The sequence below is a fragment of the Ambystoma mexicanum genome, chromosome 6q (assembly GCF_040938575.1).
Source record: "Ambystoma mexicanum isolate Mex_15411 chromosome 6q, UKY_AmexF1_1, whole genome shotgun sequence".
NCBI classification, from domain to species: Eukaryota; Metazoa; Chordata; class Amphibia; order Caudata; family Ambystomatidae; genus Ambystoma; species Ambystoma mexicanum.
This window is the reverse complement of record NC_090937.1, coordinates 126,386,237-126,406,032: the sequence shown is the minus strand read 5'-3', so window position 1 is coordinate 126,406,032 and position 19,796 is coordinate 126,386,237. Positions and strand designations below refer to the sequence as shown.

At 51.4% G+C, this 19,796-nt stretch overlaps 1 protein-coding gene across 1 annotated transcript in view; it reads left to right on the top strand.

The window, feature by feature from the left end:
- The window catches only part of SMARCAD1 (SNF2 related chromatin remodeling ATPase with DExD box 1), a 1,912,998-nt gene that overhangs the window by 259,898 nt on the left and 1,633,304 nt on the right, over positions 1-19,796 (top strand). The window contains exon 5 of the mRNA XM_069630562.1: positions 11,727-11,790. Coding sequence (XP_069486663.1) covers positions 11,727-11,790 — 64 coding nt within the window. The remainder of the gene's footprint in view (positions 1-11,726; positions 11,791-19,796) is intronic.

Below are 19,796 nucleotides of genomic sequence, written 5' to 3'. Positions count from 1 at the left end.
TTTCCTTACATTGTTTTGGTTTGGTTTGGGTGCTTACCTGATTCCGGTAAAGGTTGAACAGGGATGAGGTTGTTCCATGAGGGAGGTAGCACCTCCTCTAGGGTTTTTTTTATCCTTCTCATCACATTGGACAATAGGTAGCTGGTGGTAAAGGGGTAGCTGGGGACGCCTGGTAATGCCCCGTCGGTATCGAGTGTGGTAAATCCTGAGATGATGAGTAAATTGTTTTCTATGTTACTTGTGGTATTTATTGTGGATTTCGTTGTATCCATGGGTTCAACAGCTTGTTTTGGGTTAGGATATTTTCCTTGATATAAAACAGTTTAGTTTTTACCAGTCATTGATGTTGGCATTGTGAGTGCGTGGCCACCGCTCCCAATGTGTTTGGAAGGCTTGTACATCCTGGTCTGGTGTAATGAGTATGGTATTAAGACCATGGGTGTTTGTGATCTCAGTGATGTTGTATGTTTCCACTTTGTGAATCCCTGTTGGAGTGAGGTTGTGATTGTCTTTTTGGAGGCTTTGAGGTCTCACTTCTCTAGAGTGGCAGTCTAGAGGCCTGCTGGGGTTCCAGGGTGGCCGCCTGGACACCCGCGTTGTTGTAGGCGGGGGCAGGTGGTAGGAGGTGTAGCAGTCTTGTGGTTGTTCAGGAATGTAGGTGTAGTAGCCCAGTTTCAGGGTTGGCCAGGTCCTGGGGTGAGAGCGCAGTTGCTTTTTTGTGGCAGGAACAGGCAGATGGATGAAATTATTTTTGTTATTGGTACATGGAATGTAATTTTGTCAGGGTGTGATGTTTTGATGGTTCGGTTTGGCCGTGGAAGTGTCTGTCTGCCAGTTGTGTTACGTGTGCCTATATCTTGGAAGGTGGTAATTGTGTTTTTCTGGTATGTGACTTGTTCTGTGCATGTATGGTTTAGTAAAGGAGGGAGGTGTTTTGTATTGTGCCTGTCTGAGGTGAGGTAGCTTGAGATGTCATGTGGAATGTATGTGTGTGGATGATGGAATATTCTGAGTGTTCTGTGTAGAGGCGGTTACAGCTGGCTGGCCCTGGGTGATGGGAGCCGGTGTTGTCACAGCTAATGTCCTATGTGTCTTTCATGTAGAACTGTAACAAGAAAGATGGAATAAACTTACCTGAAGGAATCTTAAAGAGCCTGGAACAGTCACCACTCTCTAACTTGTGGTGAAGGCCTAAAAGCTGCAACCTTCTCTATCTTAACCTCCTCAGGGAACAATCTACAGGCTCCTATCAGTGGCGTCTTTCCCTGAATGATTGTGCCTTTCAGACCCTCAGGTCTTCGCTCTCACTGTTCCTTCTTCAGCCTGATATTACTCTCCCCGAAATAGATCTACCACTCTTCTTCCCTCCCTCTACTTTCTTTCCTCCTAATCCACCCACCATCTCCCCTCTCTTTCCTTTTCTCTCTATTGTCTCTTCAATTGTTCTCTCTTCCCTATTACTTCTCTGATGTTCCTCCCACTAAAGTTTAACTCCTCTCAGACCTTACTTCCTACAACTACTCATCCCTTTCCACACCGCTTCCACTCATCCCACTGCTAATACTCTCCATCTTCCCACTACTACAATACCCCACCATTCGCTAGTACTCTTCCCCTGCCACACTGCTGCTACTCTTCCCCTGCCACACTGCTGCTACTCTTCCCCTGCCACACTGCTGCTACTCTTCCCCTGCCACACTGCTGATACTCTTCCCCTGCCACACTGCTGCTACTCTTCCCCTGCCACACTGCTGCTACTCTTCCCCTGCCACACTGCTGCTACCCTTCCCCTGCCACACTGCTGCTACCCTTCCCCTGCCACACTGCTGCTACCCTTCCCCTGCCACACTGCTGCTACTCTTCCCCTGCCACACTGCTGCTACTCTTCCCCTGCCACACTGCTGCTACTCTTCCCCTGCCACACTGCTGCTACTCTTCCCCTGCCACACTGCTGCTACTCTTCCCCTGCCACACTGCTGCTACTCTTCCCCTGCCACACTGCTGCTACTCTTCCCCTGCCACACTGCTGCTACTCTTCCCCTGCCACACTGCTGCTACTCTACCCCCGCCACACTGCTGCTACTCTACCCCCGCCACACTGCTGCTACTCTACCCCCGCCACACTGCTGCTACTCTACCCCCGCCACACTGCTGCTACTCTACCCCCGCCACACTGCTGCTACTCTACCCCCGCCACGCTGCTGCTACTCTACCCCCGCCACGCTGCTGCTACTCTACCCCCTGCCACGCTGCTACTACTCTACCCCCGCTACGCTGCTACTACTCTTCCCCCCTCTACGCTGCTACTACTCTTCCCCCCCTCCACGCTGCTACTACTCTTCCCCCCTCCACGCTGCTACTACTCTTCCCCCCCCTCCACGCTGCTACTACTCTTCCCCCCCCTCCACGCTGCTACTACTCTTCCCCCCCCTCCACGCTGCTACTACTCTTCCCCCCCCCTCCACGCTGCTGCTACTCTTCCCCCCCCCTCCACGCTGCTGCTACTCTTCCCCCCTCCACGCTTCTACTAGTCTTCTCCCCTCAAGGCTGATGACACCCAACAAGGCTGAAACATGTTTGGGGATGCTTGCGGTCTCGTGCAGAAGGGATGTGATCTAGCAGTTCGAGCTGCTGGACTACCCTTTTTGGAAGGGACCAAGTCTGATTTGCACATGGTCTTTCTCCTTTTGTAATGGCTTGGCAGGCGAAGAACGATGGTCTGGATGGTTTCCCACAGCAATGCCAGAGGTTAAGATTTATTCTAAACCTTCCGACCATCACCTATTTTGTGTTGCATATTTGTACAAGGACATGATGGCGTACAAGTGCATGAGAGCAAAATAGTCTGTACACCTGTAACTGGTCCGCGATGTGAACATATGTTTATCATTTCACTTTCCATTGCAATACTAAGCAATGATGCATACAATTATTCCAACAAGACATTCAAGATAGTGCATCATCATTTTGGCAGTTATCACGCACTAATGGGAGAATATTAGTAAAATAATGATTGTCCCAGAGTCAGTAAAATTGGAGACTGTGTATAGTGACTAGTTAATTGATGCCTATTCTTAGAAACACACACAAACTTTGTGCTTGGCAACTCCACCAATAATTAGCAAGGGACAGATCTATATCTAGTAATACAACACAACCCAAGCAGGTTTCTGCATGTGGAATGGTAAATATAAATCAGAATAAGAGAGATTGAAAATTTCTATGAAAAATGTAATATTCTGATATGGCTATCAATTCATGTTCATCATTTTAATGAGTCTTATGCATATTTAGGCCATGTTTCTTCACTAGTCAATATTCGAAAGATGTACTGGTCTGCAAGTCAACATATACAAGATGATTATCTTATGTCACAGCACAAAGGCACAAGAATATGGGCAATTCCAAGGACCAGCTCACAATACAAACGCTATGGCAAAAATTAACATTGTTTCCTTTACTAGCGTGCTGAAGCATAGAGTAACTAATTTTGGGTTACGGTGCATGTACACTTTGCCTGCATCTAAACCAATATGTGCATAGCAGTTTATGGACACTTTGAATATTGCCTTGAAGAATGAGAAACCCTATTGGGCAATAAGAAAGTTGTGTGCCAAGTGAGGAACCTGTGGAATGAACAGAACCGTGTCGTACATTTAGATGAGTGTGATAGCTTGTCTTTATGCACGATTTCTTTGTTTAAGTTTTCTTACAAACTTAAACAAGTCTATTTGGAATTGTATAGGATCAAAGCCCATGTGGGTGCAAACGAAAGATCTTTATTGAGAACAGATATTTCCATATTGTTAAATTCTTCGGGCGTGCACTTTCACCCACTCCTATACTTTTACTGTGCCCAAGTTCATTTTGCCGTCCAGTATGGAGTGGAATGCTGGGGCCACACATGATTTATGCAACTGTCTGTAAGCGAGTAACTTTTCTTTATTTTCTAAGCGGCTTTTCACTTTAACAAAAGGATTACCCAACGTAAGACTGGGAATTCAGCTATGGCAGCAAGCAATAGAGTATGAAGTTACGAATACACCCTACTCTATGGGGGTACGAATGTGGAACAGCTTCAGCTGTTGCACCAACATGGAAGCCCTGTTGAGACTTTCTCCAAAAGGACTCCACGACAAAGCTCTGAGTGCAAAACTGCCACCAGACTCCACGCAAAGGCATGTTCCTCTGGACATCAGCCGGGGCTATCACAACACATTGCTGAAATTGTGCATACGTTATTTTTTAAGCAGCAACTTTAAGGGTGATGCCAAATCTGGTCAATTTGTTCTTATTGTCATATTTTACTAGTTCAGCAGTTAGAACAGACTACCTGCTGGACATCTTTGCTTGTGAAACAAGCACGAGCTATGGAGCAAAGGGGGTTGGACATAGGAGTAATAAGTAGTTGCTCACCTTAGTGTCTACTGTACTCCTAGTCCCCTTTCCTCCACGCTATCCTCCAGCCTCACAGGTACCTGTTGGGTCTGGCGTAGATAGATGTTAAGAGGGAAATTCTCCACAAGGCTTTCTGGGGCCTGGGTCCAAAATACCTTCAGCTGTCGCTATGTAAATACCTTCCCTCTCGTGCTCTTTTCTCATCCACCTCCAACTCCCTCAGGGTCAGTTGTTTTTCAAAGAAACGAGCTTGGGAAAGGTCTGTCTTCTGCTGGGGCCTCCCTCTGTAACAGCCTTCCTGCCACTCTGAAACTTGAGGAGACCCATCTCCAGTTCCAGAAGCACCTCAAGACCTTCCTCTTTGTTTCTGCCTTCGCTCCTCCTCTCCCCTGCTGATCTGCTCTGTCTCTGCACCGTGCACCTGGTTTTTCCCTGTGACGTTCGGGCCCAGGTACCTGCTCACCCTGCCACCCACCCGCACTGCCTCCGGCAATCCTTTGCATTAGGGTCTGTATCTGTAACCGTACAGTTCCTCTCCCCTTTTTCTGCACTTATCAGACACACCTTGTCTGTTGCCTTAAACCTAGCACTTGCCACGTGCTGGCTGCACTACCACTGTTTGTTGCTTTTATTATTTTTTTATTACTTATCTGTGTCCCTCTGCTTAGCACTTTCCACTTTCCCTCTCCCATGCACTTGCGCGTTCTCAATGTCACTGGGCCTAGCAAGATCGTTGTTTTGTTCTCCCTTGTTCCCCTCCTTTGCCTCGTTGCACTCTGAAACACTTGTGTACAAGCGCAATGCTAATAAAATATCAATATCAAAGGGACGGTACTTGGTGCGGTCTTTCTCCAGCATGGGGTCTGGCATGGATTCACATGCTCATGAATATTCCCCGTCGTCAGGCCGGGAATCTTCGGTATAGAAAAAAACAGTATCAGTTTCGTTTCTGATCTGTCTTTCTCAGTACTAACCAATCACTGGTCTCTGGGTCATACTGCCCCCAGCCAATGGTTGCCCTCTCCCTAAGCCCCGCCCCTGGCAGCCATCCTCAGATTTTTACCGGACGTTCAAGTGTTGGGAGGAAGACCCCCACGAAGTCCTCGTTGGAAAAGGTGGGGGAGGGATTGGTGGCCGTCGTGGATACGGACACAACCTCTGAAGAGGAGCTCATCCAAGTCGTGGAGGAGGCCCAGCCCATCGGGAAGGATCCCGACGAGGGCGACGGTGACGCAGACGAGGCTCCTCGAGCCCTCGCTCCCGTCGTTTCCGGTGCCGCAGGACACCTCGGCGGCCATTTTGTCAGCCATCCAGTCCTTATGCTTGGAGATGAGGACTAGGTTGCCCCTTCCCCCGACGGAGGCGCCTGAGCCAGACCCGACGGAGGAACCGGAGCCAGGACCTTCGGAGAGCTCACCACTTAAGAGGAGGACGACGCATCCTAGGCCTCCTCTCCTGCGGCCTTCTCTGCCGTCCCCCCGGTCCACTACCCACGGGGATGATACAGGCATGGACACGACTAAGACGGGTACGGATGACGACAGAGGCGACGACGGGACGTGCCCCCCGTCACCCCCTGCCCGGGCGTCCCCGCCCAACGAGATTGGATCCTTCCATGCAATGATTTCCAGGGCATCCAAGCTCTTCCAGCTCTGCCCTGAGGAAAAGGAGGGGTTCCTTTACCAACGGCGCGAGGCTAAAAGGAAGACGGTCCTCGCCGTACCGCTTCTTGATGACATCTGGGATGAGGGGCTCACCCTCCTCAAGAACCCTGCCACAGCTCCTGCGAAGAGGGACCGGTACGAGAAGAAGTACCGGGTCCCCGACGCCCCCTTGTGCCTTAAGGCGCAACCTACCCCGGACTCGGTCGTTTCGGCGGCGGCCAAGAAGAAAGTGGGGGGGGGCATCGGCCTCGACTTCAACCTCCCCTCCGGACTGCGAGGGTAGGAAGCTGGATGCGATGGGACGACGGGTCATCTCATCTGCAGCGACAACCATCAAGGCGGCCAACGCCCTGGCCATCGTAGCCCGCTACGACAGGGAGTTGTGGTTCAAGATCGCCCCTCTGTTGGACTTCCTTCCGGATGCCAAGAGGGCTGAGGCCCTGGAAATCTTGCAGGAAGGTGAGATTGCCTCGGACCACGCCATTACGGTGGCTACGGACATCGCCGACACCGGTTTCCGTCAGTTGGGCAACAGCGTTTGCCTGAGACGACGAGGATGGCTCAAGGCGACGGATTTCTGCCAGGACGTTCAGACCAAGGATTTGGACATGCCTTTCGATGGGAACAACCTTTTTGGCAAGGCGGTTGATGAATCCCTTCAGGCGATCAAGACGGACACGGAGACGGCCCGTGCACTGGGTGTGCTCCAACAGCGACGGCCGTCCTTTCGGAGCTCCGGAGGCAGACAGTGCCTCCAAGGGAGCCGGCAGCAGCTCCTCTACGTACCGTGAAGCGGCAAGGTCTTCGTCGCAGGAGGCCTACAGGGGACGCGGCAAGTCAGGTGGATCCCGCCGTCGTCGCCAAGGTGGTCAAGGAGGCAAAGCGGCCTCCAAGCAAGATTGAACCGACCGTCGGGTCGGGCCCCCGCCGAAGCACCCCGGTGGGAGACCGGCTGACGAAGTTCGTCGGCGTGTGGGAGTCCATCTCCACTGACAGTTGGGTGCTGGACGCCCTGGCCCTGGGCCACGCCCTCGAGTTCCAGAAGAGGTGCCCCCGCATTCCTCCCTTGGCCAGGAAGATGAATCACATCCCTCAACTGCTGTTGGAAGTAAGGGCGATGCTCAGGAAAGGCGCCATCGAGCTCGTCCCGAAGAGGCTTCGGGGCTCCGGAGTTTACTCAAGATATTTCCTCGTGAAGAAGAAGACAGGAGGATGGCGTCCCATCCTGGACCTGCGACGACTAAACAAATACATCAAGGCACAGAAGTTCCGGATGGTCACCCTCCAGCACGTGCTGGGACAGCTGGAGGAGGGCGATTTCCTGTTGTCGTTGGACTTGGAGGATGCTTACTTCCACGTCCCTATTCTAAAGAGACACACGTCTACCCCTACCTGGACGACTGGCTCATACGGGCAAGGACAAGGGAGCTCGCCGTGGAACACACTGCGAGGACCGTCCAGCTGCTCACGGACCTGGGGTTCTCCACTTTCCAAAATCCCACCTGGTCCCGTCGCAAGTCGCCCTGTTTCTGGGAGCACAGCTCGACACAGTGGCGCGGCGGGCCTCACCGTCGGAGGAAAGGATAGGGACCATCCTAGGAAAGGTGCAACGTCTGCTGGCCACGGACGTGGCCAGAGTTAGGTCCATCAAGTCCCTCCTCGGAATGATGTCCTCCTGCATTTATCTGGTGCCCCACTGCAGACTTCGGATGCGGCCCTTGCAAGAATTCCTCGACGCCCACTGGATCCAGACGACGGGCAGCTTCGAGGACAGGATCCTGCTCGACGAACAGTTCCGTCAGGCGATACGATGGTGCGGTGTCTGCGCTCACCTGACAGCGGGAACAGGTTTCCTAGCCCCGGCCCACCAGGTGACGGTGACGACGGATGCCTCCCTGGAAGGTTGGGGAGCGCACACCGGGGGTCTCCATGAGAGAGGCCTTTGGCTCCCGGAGGAGAATACTCTCCACATCAACATCTTGGAGCTCCGCGCAGTGTTCTGGGCCCTCAGGTCTTTCCTTCCGTCCCTCAAGGGCAAGGTGGTGAGGATCTTCACCGACAACACCACCACGATGTTTTACATTTGGAAGCAGGGCGGAACCAGATCCCCTGCCCTGTCCAAGGAAGCCCAGGATCTGTGGCATTGGGCCGTCGCCCAAGGGATGTTTCTGGTACCCTTTCATCTGGCAGGGATAAAAAACACCATTGCTGACTCACTCAGCAGAGAGCTGCGCTAGTGCCACGAGTGGGAACTGTGCCAGGATCAAGTGGACCGACTCTTCCGACGATGGGGCAAACCCCAGATCGATCTCTTCGCGACGGCGGCGAACTCCAAGTGCCGGAGGTTCGCCAGCAGGTTCCCCCAACCGAGGAGCATGGGCGATGCTTTCTCGTTCCCCTGGGACGGCCTGTTCCTTTATGCATTCCCGCCGTTGCCGTTGCTACTCCGGCTCGTCAACCAGCTCAAGAGGTCCTGGTGCAGGATGATCCTCGTCGCACTGGTGTGGCCGAGGCAGAACTGGTTCCCGGACCTTCTGGACTTGTCAGCGTCCACACCAGTCAAGCTGCCGACGGAGGCGGATCTTCTCTCCAGAGAAGGAGGTGCCATTCTTCATCATGAACCAGAGTCGCTGAACTTGCAGGCCTGGCTCCTGCAGCACTAGAGTTTGGAGGATACGACATCCCGGCCGACTGCAGAGAGGTTCTTGCAAAGGCCAGGGCATCCTCAACTCTCAAGTGCTACGGACATAAATGGAAGAGGTTCTCTGTCTGGTGCCGTGCACAGAAGATTAACCCTCTGCGGATTACGGCCCCTCAAGTATTGCCGTACCTACTGTCTTTGGCCAAGGCTGGCCTATCTCACGCTTCCATCAAGGTACATCTGGCTGCCGTCTCACGTTACACCAGAACTACACGACGGGCGTCCTTGTGGTCTCATCGTCTGGTGAAGGAATTTATGAAAGGACTGTTCCGTTCATTCCCGCCGGTGAAGGCCCCTGCCCCGGCATGGGAGCTCAACGTGGTGCTAACTAGGCTCATGGGGGCCCCATTCGAGCCTATGCATTCAGTGCCGTTGAAGTTTCTGTCGTGGGAAACAGCATTCCTCGTGGCCATCACCTCTGCACGACGAGTGGGGGAGATCCAGGCCCTGTCTTGCAAGCCTCCATACTTGACTTTTCACGACACAAGGGTGGTGCTGAGGACGCACCCCTCCTTCCTGCCCAAGGTGCCGTCGGACTTCCACCTCAACAAGCCCTTGGTGTTGCCAGTTTTCTTCCCGTCGCCTTCGTCGCCGGCTGAGAGGACTTTGCACTCGCTGGATGTAGCTAGAGTGCTGAAGTTTTACGTGGACCGCACGAAGAGTTTTCGGAAGACATCACAGCTGTTTGGGAACTTTGGACCTGTGACTCAAGGGAAGGCTCTCTCGAAGACTTCAATTTCCAGATGGCTCTCCGGCTGCATCATGCACTGTCACCGGTTGGCAAACCGACCGTTGCCAGGCCGTCCGAGGGCCCATTCGACCAGAGCGATCGCTGCTACTACGGCGTTCCTGTCTGGTGTGCCCCTGCTCGACATCTGCAGGGCTGCTACGTGGAGGTCGACGCACACCTTCACGAGATTCTACTGTGTTGACCGGGATTCCAGGGAGGAGTCCAGAGTCGGCCAGGCAGTGCTGCGCAACCTGTTCGCCTAAGGTGAGCCTGGTGAGGAGGTAAGAGTTGCTTAATGTTGAGTTGTTGTATTGCTTGATATTGAGCCTTTTGCCACCTCCCGTGGTTGTGCATGTGTGTACTGCTACGTATTCTTATATTCATGAGCATGTGAATCCATGCCAGACCCCATGCTGGAGAAGGAACAAGTTACTTACCTGTAACTGTTGTTCTCCAGCATGGGTCTGGCATGGATTCACATGCAAACCCTCCCGCCTACCCCTCTGCGGCTCTTCACTTGGTCATACTGCCACTTCACGTGCTACCAAATCTGAGGATGGCTGCCAGGGGCGGGGCTTAGGTAGAGGGCAGTCATTGGCTGTGGTCAGTATGACCCAGAGACCTGTGATTGATTACTACTGAGAAAGACAGATCAGAAACGAAACTGATACTGATTTTTTCTATACCGAGGGTTCCCGGCCTGACGACGGGGAATATTCATGAGCATGTGAATCCATGCCAGACCCATGCTGGAGAACAAACAGTTACAGGTAAGTAACTTGTTCCTTACTGCACATGCATGGCAGCATAGTTTGTATTTGTTTTTGCTGTGTTCAAAAAAAGTTCCACTCCTATAATCTCAGGTGACAATTTGCTAGGCGTTTGCACCCAAGGGGACTATGGACACTACGCTGAGAAATGTGTTAAGTGTCTCTATAAATACTAAGAGCAAGACTAAAAGTCAGGCAGTCAGTTTGTTTCTGACCATGAGTGCTCCAGATTAGATTTGGATGTGGGAGTACACCCTATTTTTTAAAGTTGGGAGTACAAATTTAAGTACAATTCCCAACAAGAGTATTTTTATAAGCAAGTAAAAATGATTAAATTGAAACGTTTTGTTATATTTATTTCTTTGCACCTAGTTATTCATGCGCGTTAAAAGATACATGTTTACTTCTTCCAATCCGACATTTAAAATAGTCGTTTCATCCTGTGGTACTACGTGCACTTCTGGTCCAAACATACCCATGGAGCTGTGAGGGGTGAAAGCAGGGGTGCAAGATTCTACATGTCTTTTTCTTATTTATGTTGGCAGTATTTTTACTCCCTATTTTTATTTTTTGGTAGTATTTGCCAATTTCTAGGGAGTAAAAGTGGCCGATATACCCATTGTCTGTCGGCTGCTGACCACAGAGTAGCGCTGTTCATCAAGTTGATGTGAAAAATATGATCTTTTATAACGTCTAAAATCTAGAAAATATACATATAATATTCAAAATTATTTCTATAAGAAATGCAACCTCCAGCTTTAGGCAGTCATTAGTGTTCCAGTGCCATCCTGTTCTTAGCCACATTTTGGAACAGTTGACATGCTTTCAAGCTGAAGTTTCACCAGTAGGACTCAAATGGCACGCAGCTTGGACTGCAGCTCTGAATCCGGTTCCAAGAAATAATGTCCCTGAAAAAATGTCTCCTAACAAAGTTGCAGTTTTTTGCTGAGACATTATTACATTGAACATGCGGGGGACACCCCGCAAATCCCCATTTATTATTATATTTATTTTTTTACAAGGGGAGCAAGGGACATCCCCGCAACCCGGCACCATATATAATATCGCCAATGGCTTTTCCCGGTGACAGTATGTATGGGGACATTACCTGATACCCTTAATCCCAGGTGCAAATGGAGTAGCAGCTTTCATATGGCTTTGTGATTTGTGGTGGACATTTGAAGCAGTTCTGCACAATGTTGATTACATCATAATCTTTATTATAAGGTGGCAGAACGTATCATAAAATATTCACCAAAACAAAATGGAATTCTTTAAGAAGTTATGTTGCCATAATATGTAAGCTGAAGATTTTCTAAATGTGTTTGCAGTAGTTTATATTTCTTGTGTTTCTGGACTTTCTCCTTTGCAATCAATGAAAAAACATGAATTGTAGATTCAAATTAGTTGCCTAGTTATCAAAACCACTACGACATTGAATGTTTTTCTCCTTTGGTTTCTAGCTGGTGAAAACAACAAGCACGCTAGAAGGAGCTGTAGCTACTGGCCTGATAATATTTGATAATGGTATGTAATATTCACAATAAATACTTGGGGTTTCTAACACCTTAAGGAAGTTGCCTTATGCAGGAACAAGTGGGTCTGTTTATGAAAATATTTCTCCTTGCTTATTAGAACGTGCATTATTACCTACATTGTGCAACTAGCTCTTGCCAGACACCCCACTGCATTTGTTCATGCTCTCCAGTACGAAATCCACCCACAGTGGTATGCTGCCACAGGTGTACATATGGCACATAACTTTTTTATTGCAAATTAAACAAGAAGCTATATGCAGGGCTAAAAATGTCAAGTTACTATCCTAGCGCATCCTCCAGACGGACTCACTGACATCTTCGTCGTTCCCTTTCCAGACCTCCGGACCCCTCATATGGTCTCTGTTCCCTCTCCGTTCTCCTCCGCTCCCATCAATGATGGCGCCCGGTGGGAGGCCCTCTTGGCCTACTTCCAATCCTCGAAGACCATCATCCACGTCTATCTAAATGGTACCGCCCTGGTCCAGGGCCCTCAGCCCCATCTTGCGCTGTTGTTTTCCCTGTGACCTGTAACTGGCCCCCCCCCTCTCCCTGTTCACTTCACATCTTTAAATTCTCTGATGGCGTTCGCTCTCGCGCACCCTAGGCAGCATTGGTCACTCTCATCCTGGGCCCTCTTTACTGGGAGTGCGTGCACGCCCTTGCATTTTAAGACTACGTTGCGCTCTCGTGACATTGGCCACCTACGTTCCCATGAAACCTTAGATTGTGTGTGCCTCTCTGCGCTTAGAGCGCATGCGTTCCCTCGCATTCCTTGATCGCATTTGCTCCTCGCGTCCTAGTCTGCATCCTGTCCTGCACTTTCCCTGATTGCGTGCGCCCCTTTGTGCTACGCCGTGTGTGTTCCCGCACGTCCCTTGATAGCATGTGCTCCTCACGTCCTGTCCTGCGCTTTCCCTGATCCCGTGCGCTTCCTTGCATCCTGGACCGCGAGCGGTCCCTCGCATTCCTTAATCGCGTGTGCCCCTCGCGTCCTGTGCCCTTGTGCACCTTGCGTCCAGAGCCACGTGTGTTCCCGCGCATCCCTTGATCGCGTGGGCTCCTCGTGCCCTGGGCCGCGTGCGTTCCCGTGCATCCCTAGATTGCAAACACTCCCTCCCAACTTTAGGCTGACTTCTCCACCTGCTGCGTACCTTCCGCTTCCCCTGCAAGCCCTTCCTTCCCCACTTCATTTGACCTACAGTTTACTCTGTGATTTTGTTCTGCATGGTTTGCTGTTTTCTTTCCCTCTAGGTTCCCCTGCTAGTTATGCCTTGAGTTGTTTACTATTCAGGGTTGCTTGCTAACATTGTACTGCCTGCATCCCTGCTATTCTTCCTTTTCTAGGTTCCCCGGTTGATTGCTCTGTCTTTGTGTATTTTGTAGCTCCTGGTTATTTGTGTCACTGTTTCCCTGCTGTTCTTTCGGGCTCCCTGGTTGATTGATCTGTTCTCTAGCTGCTTTTTTTTCTCTTGTTTGCTTGTCTAGATTTGTATCGCGTTTGGTCATTGTTCGGTCTGCTTTGTGCCTCCCTCTGTGTCCTCCCCTCGTCCTAATGTTGCTCCACCCTCCTGCCTGCCCCCTAGCCCACCTCCCACTCCCATCTCTCTCTTTTCCCCCCCCACTCTGCCCTCTGCACCCTCTATGGTGCTCTCTATCTCTCCTATCTTCTCTAACTGCTTCTCGATCGACTATCCTATCCTTCTCCCGAAGTCTGGCAGGAAAAAGTTCAAGAGGGATATCTTGGTCTCCAACCCAGGCCTCCCCATTGCTGAAATCTACATCAGCGCTTCCTTTAGACAGACCCTTACCGACATCCTCTTTGTCATTCCCTCTCTGCACCGATGCACTCTACATATGGTCTCTGTTCTTTCTGTTTTTTCCTCTTCACCCGTTAATGGTGGCACCCGATGGGAGGCTCTCCAGGCCCCCTTCCACTCCTCCTCCAAGACCATCATTAATGTTTATCTGAATGACACAGTCTTGGTCCAAGGCCCTCAGGCCAACATCCTTCTTTTTGATAGACTCTTCCCGGCCCGTAGCAACTTCCTTTCTTCTCCTGCTGTCCTTTCTCTCCCCTCTTTGGCTCCTCTACTTCCCTCCCCCTCAGCTGCCCCTGCTGCTTCTCCGGCCACCCTGTTGCCTCTAGCTTCTCTCTTTCTCTCTTTCTCTCCTGGCCTTTCTCTCTTTCTCTATCTCTCCTGGCATTTCTCTCTTTCTCTCTCTCTATTGTTCCTGGCCTTTCTCTCTCTTTCTCTCGTGGCTTTTCTGTCTTTCTCTCTTTTCCCCCCACTCTGCCTTTCTCTCACTGTCGCCCGGCAAGGTAGCCACCTTCCTCTCTAAGTCGGTGGATCTCTCCTCTTCCCTCCTCGCCTCTCCCCCTCAGCTTCTCCTCAGAAACCTTAACCTCCGCCTGGATGCTTCTTCTCCTTCTGCACCTTTGGCTGACTCACACCCTGACATAGCCCTCACTAACCTCCATCTTTCTATCTCTGACACTCTTGATGTACTTGCCCCTGTCATGCGGATCCACTTGAAGCCTAAATCCAAGCGCAACTCTTGGTACGACTCAGATCTCATCACCCTGAAATGCAAGTGCAGAGTGGTTAAGAGGAAGTGGGAGGCTACTGGAGCACCCTCTGACAAACTGGCCTGCCGCCTGCTCCAAAGGGCATCAGGTAATATTATCCACATAAATGATGTCGCCATAAATATAGTCGCCGGGGAACGGCATAGGTGACATTATTCATGGGGATCATTTCTGGGGTAAATGGGAGCAGGGGTTGCGGGGGGAGACCCCATTCCCTTAAAAAAAAAATGTAAGTTGTGGGGGTGTCCCCCGCAGGTTCCATGGGGTAATATCGCTGCATATAATGCCCCATTATTGTATGGCGACTTGTTTGCGGGGATATTATCACATGGAACCCCCCAAAGGCAGTACAGACTCTGTCCTCGCCAAGAAGAGAGCACACATCCAAGCCCGCGTCTCTGCGGCATCTAACAACTCAGCTGAACTCTACAAAATCTGCAAGGAGCTGGCCAACCCTGATGCAGTCTCTACCTCTCCTGTCTCTTCCCAGGCCCTCTGCAGGGCCTTTGCCTCTCTCTTCATCACTAAAACTCGAGACATCTTGTCCACCCTCTCTTCCTCTTCTTCCCTGCCTGTGGCCTGCCCCCCTCCTATCTTCTCTTCCTTTCCCTTGTTCACCCCAGATGATGATTCTAGACTAGTCGGATCTATGAAAGTCAAAACAGGTTCTTTCCAGTTCCTAAAAAAAATAATAATTAAAAAAAAATAATAAAAAAAAAAACACTTCAAGGGCACTCTTGTTCTGGCCCTGGCTGATTTCTGCAATCACTCTTTTGCCACTGGAAATGTCCCCTCCCGCTGAAGCACTCCCTTGTGCACCCCCTCCTTAAGAAGCCCTCAGCTTATCCTTCCTCTCCGGCTAACTATCGCCTGATCTCTATCACTCCTTTATTGGGCAAACTCTTGGAAAAGCTGCCCATCTCACAGCTTAACCTTCACACTGAATCTGTTGGTTTTCTCCACGACCATCAGTCTGGCTTAAGAGTGGCCAGAAGCACGGAAACTGCTCTCCTGAACACCCGTGAAGACCTGCTCTCCAACCTTCACTGTAACCTTCCCTGTGTCCTCATTCTCCTTGATCTTTCTTCTGCTTTCGACACAGTCAACCATGCCATCCTGCTCATGCCTCCGTGATAACATGGGTGTCACTGATCATGCCCTGGCCTGGCTGACCATCTTTCTCACTAACCGACCCTCTCAGGTCCAACTAGGGTCCTTCCTCTCTATCTCTCTACCTGTGGTGTTGCTCAGGGGTCTAACCTCTCTCCCTGGCTGTTCAACCAATACCTGGTTCCTTTCGCCTACTGCATAGCTGTTCTCTGCTTCAACTTTTAGTGTTATGTGGGTGGCTCTCCTCTCTTTCCGGCTCACCTTGGCCACCTCTACGCCTTCTCCCATTCCTGTCTGTCTGCAGTTCAGGAGTGGTGTGCCGCTAATGATCTCTGCCTCAATGCCAGTAAGACTGAGATTCTCTTCATCAGAACACCAGCTTCCTCCTTTCTCTCTCTGGCCACCCACTCTGGGTCCTCTTCCTTCTCCTACCTGTGAGGCTAAGAACCTGGGGGTCATCTTCGACTCCACCCGCTTTCTCTCCTCACATTTCTGATGTCTCTAAGAAGTCAAACTATCAGCTGCACCTCCTCAGAGGTATTCTTCCCTTCCTTCACCCAGAAGCTCACTGTCTCCAGAGCTCTGGTCCTTCCAAGGCTGGACTACTGCAACAGCCTCTTTCTAAATCTTCCTGCCTCTTCCCTCCGTCCTCTACAACTCCTCCAGAACAGGATTCCAAGACTTGTCCTTGGCCTCAAGCCCAGGGATCGTATATCTCAAACTCTGAAATCTCTTAATTGGCGGCAAGAATCAAGTTCAAGACCCTCTTTGTCCACAAGGCTTTCTGGGGCCTGGGTTCGCACTACCTCCAACTCTCTCTTCCTAAGTATCTCCCTTCTTGATCGCTTGCTTATCCACCTCCAACTCTGAGGGTCAGCCTTTTTTCCAAGCAGCGAGTTTGGGGCAGATCTTTCTTCGGCTGCGGCCTCCCTCTGGAACAGCCCCCCCTGTCTCTCTCAAGCTTGAGCAGAACCATCCTTGGTCCCAGAAGCAACTCAAGATATTCCTCTTTGCTTCCGCTTTCTCTCCCCCCCCCCCCTGCTGATGACCCGTCTGATCCACGCACCTGGTTTACCTGGCCACCTTCTGAACTTGGGACCAGGTCCCTGCCTGTCCAGTTACACCTTGCACTGCCTCTTGCCCCCCCTAGCACTTGTCGACGGTATCTGTAACCCTACAGTCCACCCACTCTCTGCACTTATTAGCCTCTCGCTGGCTGCACCCTCTGATTACCGGCACTTAACCACCTGTTGGCTGAACTCTGTTACCTGCACTTCTCCCTCTCCCTTCCCTTGTGCACTTCTCCACTTCCCCCACACCTCTTCTGCACTCTCCCCCCACCCCACCCCTCCTCCCTCCCTACACTTACGTGATCTGAATGCCACAAGGCCTAGTATAATTGCTGTTTGGTCCTCCCTTTGTTTCCCCCTCCTCGTCTTGTCACACCGGTGTACCGGTGCATTATAAATGCCATATCGTATTATATATTCCCTCCTCCTTGATGGGCATCTCCCGTATTTTAGCAACTTCCTCCCTTCTCCTGCTGCTCAGTCTACCACCTCTCTGGCTCCCCTGCCACCTTCATCCCCCACCTCTCCCTCTGCACACTGGCACGCAATCCCCCCACACCCCCTGGTCTTGCCTCTATGCTACCTCCGTCTACTGCCTCTTCCTACTCTCGGGGCCCCTCTGCCGCTCCTGTTGGGTGTACCCCCCTCTACAACACTCCCTCCCCCCACCCCCCCGTCCCCCAGAAGTCTTTCAAAAGTGGCAACCTGCTCCACGTCGCTACTCTCAACTCGGGCTCTGCTGTCAAAGGCCAACATTTCGACCTCATTTGTGTGCCGCCGAAGTCAATGTGACTTTTCGGGGCGCTCAAAATACTGACTCCCATTACTGCCCCCAACAGAGCAGGGGTTGCAGGGGTGTCCCCTGCTCTCCCCGGGGCCAGTAACGGGAGTCGGGGGTTGCAAGTGTGCCTCCGTTAAGGTAAGTGGAGTGGGGGGGTTGGGTAGGGGTATGCAGGGTGGGGGAGGTGGGTCAAGTGTTCCATTTGATTGCTGCGCCATAATTGGCGTCAATATTTTCATTGTCGCCGTAACGGGCGGCGCACTGATCGCATAGATTCCTGTCAAACACTCCTGACATCTGCCACCTCCTCGAAGACCTTGACCTGGATGTCCTCGCACTCCCGAGACCTGGTTCACGGCCATCTCTGTCACAAATTTTGACTAGCTACTCCCTGAGGGCTACAAGATACTCCCCGAGCCCAAATCAATTGGCCCGGAGGCGAGTGTCCATGATCTTTCCTGAGTGGGCCCCTGCCTCTGTCATTCCTACTCAGGCTTATTCCTTCTTTGAATGCCTGGTCTGCAGGCTCTCTATCTCTCCTGGCCTCTTTGGCTGTGGCCACCATCTACAGGCCTCCTGGCCAGATCGCCCTCTTCCTCACAGAATGGGCAGACCTAGCATCTTCTCTCCTTGCCTCTACCTCTCAGCTTCTCCTCCTCGGACCTCAACATCCACCTTGATGCTTCTAATACCTCCTCAGGGCTCTTCTGCAAACTTTGCGACGCCCTCTCCGTTCTACCCTCTGGTGCGCCACACTCTGCCAGATACACCCTGGATGTTCTCATCACCTCAGACATCCCCCTCTCTAACCATCTTACTATTCTCTTTTGGACTGCACACTTTCTGCTCTCCTCCCAGCTGAAACCTCTTGCCCCCCAGGCAAGGCCCTCCCCAGCACTGCCACCCTCTTTCTCGGTGATTCAGCCCATGAAGCGATTGTCAGTGGCTGCCGTTGCCTCAACTTTCTCTGCTTCTCCTACTCTTGCGGCTGACTCCCACCCTGACACACCCCTTTCTAACCTGTATCTTTCCATCACTAACACCTTGGACATTCTTGCCCCGGTTATGTGAATCCATCTGAAGCAAACCTCCAAGTGCAACTCTTGGTATGACTCTGACCTCGCTGCCCTGAAATGCAAGTGAAGGGTGGCTGAGAGGAAGTCGAGGGCTTCGGGCTCATCCTCTGATGAATTGACCTGCTTCCTGCTCCAAAGGCAATACAGACGTCTATTCCAAGAAGAGGGCCCATACTGAAACCTGCGTCTCTGCGGCCTCTAACAACACAGCTGAAATCTTTCAAATCTGCAAGGAGCTGGCCAATCCTACTGCAGTCTCCACGTCTCCTGTTCCCTCCCAACCCCAGTGTACGGCGTTGGCGTCTCATTTCACCACTAAAACTCAGGACATCCTGTCCTCGCTTTGCTCCCCTTTCTCTCTCTCTACCTCGCCCAGGCCCCGTTTGGCCACCTCTTCCTCTCATCTTTCCTTCTCTTTCTCTCTGACAACACCTGATGATGTTTCCAGACAAGTCTGGACTATGAAAGTATATTCCAAACAGGTGCTCCCCTGCTCCTCCAGAACTCTTAAGGACCACGTTTCCACCCTTGCACCAGCTTTGGTCGATTTCTTTAATCTTTCTTTCACCATTGGGTCTTCCCCTCTCTCCTCAAGCACTTGCTTGTGCACGGTCTCCTGAAAAAAGCCTTTTGCCGATCCTACCTATCTGGCAAACTATCGCCCATTTCAATCACTCCTTTCCTGGACAAACTCCTGGAATAGCTGCCCATCCCCCAGTTTACTCTAGAAACTGAATCTATTGATAGTCTCCATGACCATCAGTCTGGCATCAGAGCAGCCAGAGGCACGGAAACTGCTCTTCTGAACACCTGTGAAGATCTGCTCTCTAATCTTGATTCCAGCTCTCCCTCTGTCCTCATCCTCGACTTTTTCTCTGCTTTTGTGACGCTCAATCATGCCAAGCAGATCAGTCGACTGCATGAGAACCTGGGCATCACGGATCAGGCACTGGCATTGCTGACCTCCTTTCTCCTCGACCGACCCTCCCAGGTCCATCTTGAGTCCTTTCTCTCCACCACCCAGCTCTCCACATGTGGTGTCCCCCAGGGCTCTGTCCTCTCACCCTGGCTCTTCAATGTCTATCTTGCCCTTTTGGCCTACCTGCACTCCACCTTTTAATGTTCAGTGTTATGCGGATGATACTCTGCTCTCTTTCAGGCTTCCCTCGGCCTCCTCCCCTTCCTTCCTCATTCCCGATTGTCTAACCGCGATTCAGGATTGGTGCACCTCCAACGATCTCTGCCATAATGCCAGTAAGACTGAGATCCTTCTCATTGGGACCCCTGCCCCTGCTTTCCCTCTCTCACTCTGGCCGCCCTCCCTTGGCCCTCTTCCCTCGCCTTCCTGTGAGACAAAAACCTTGGTGTCAT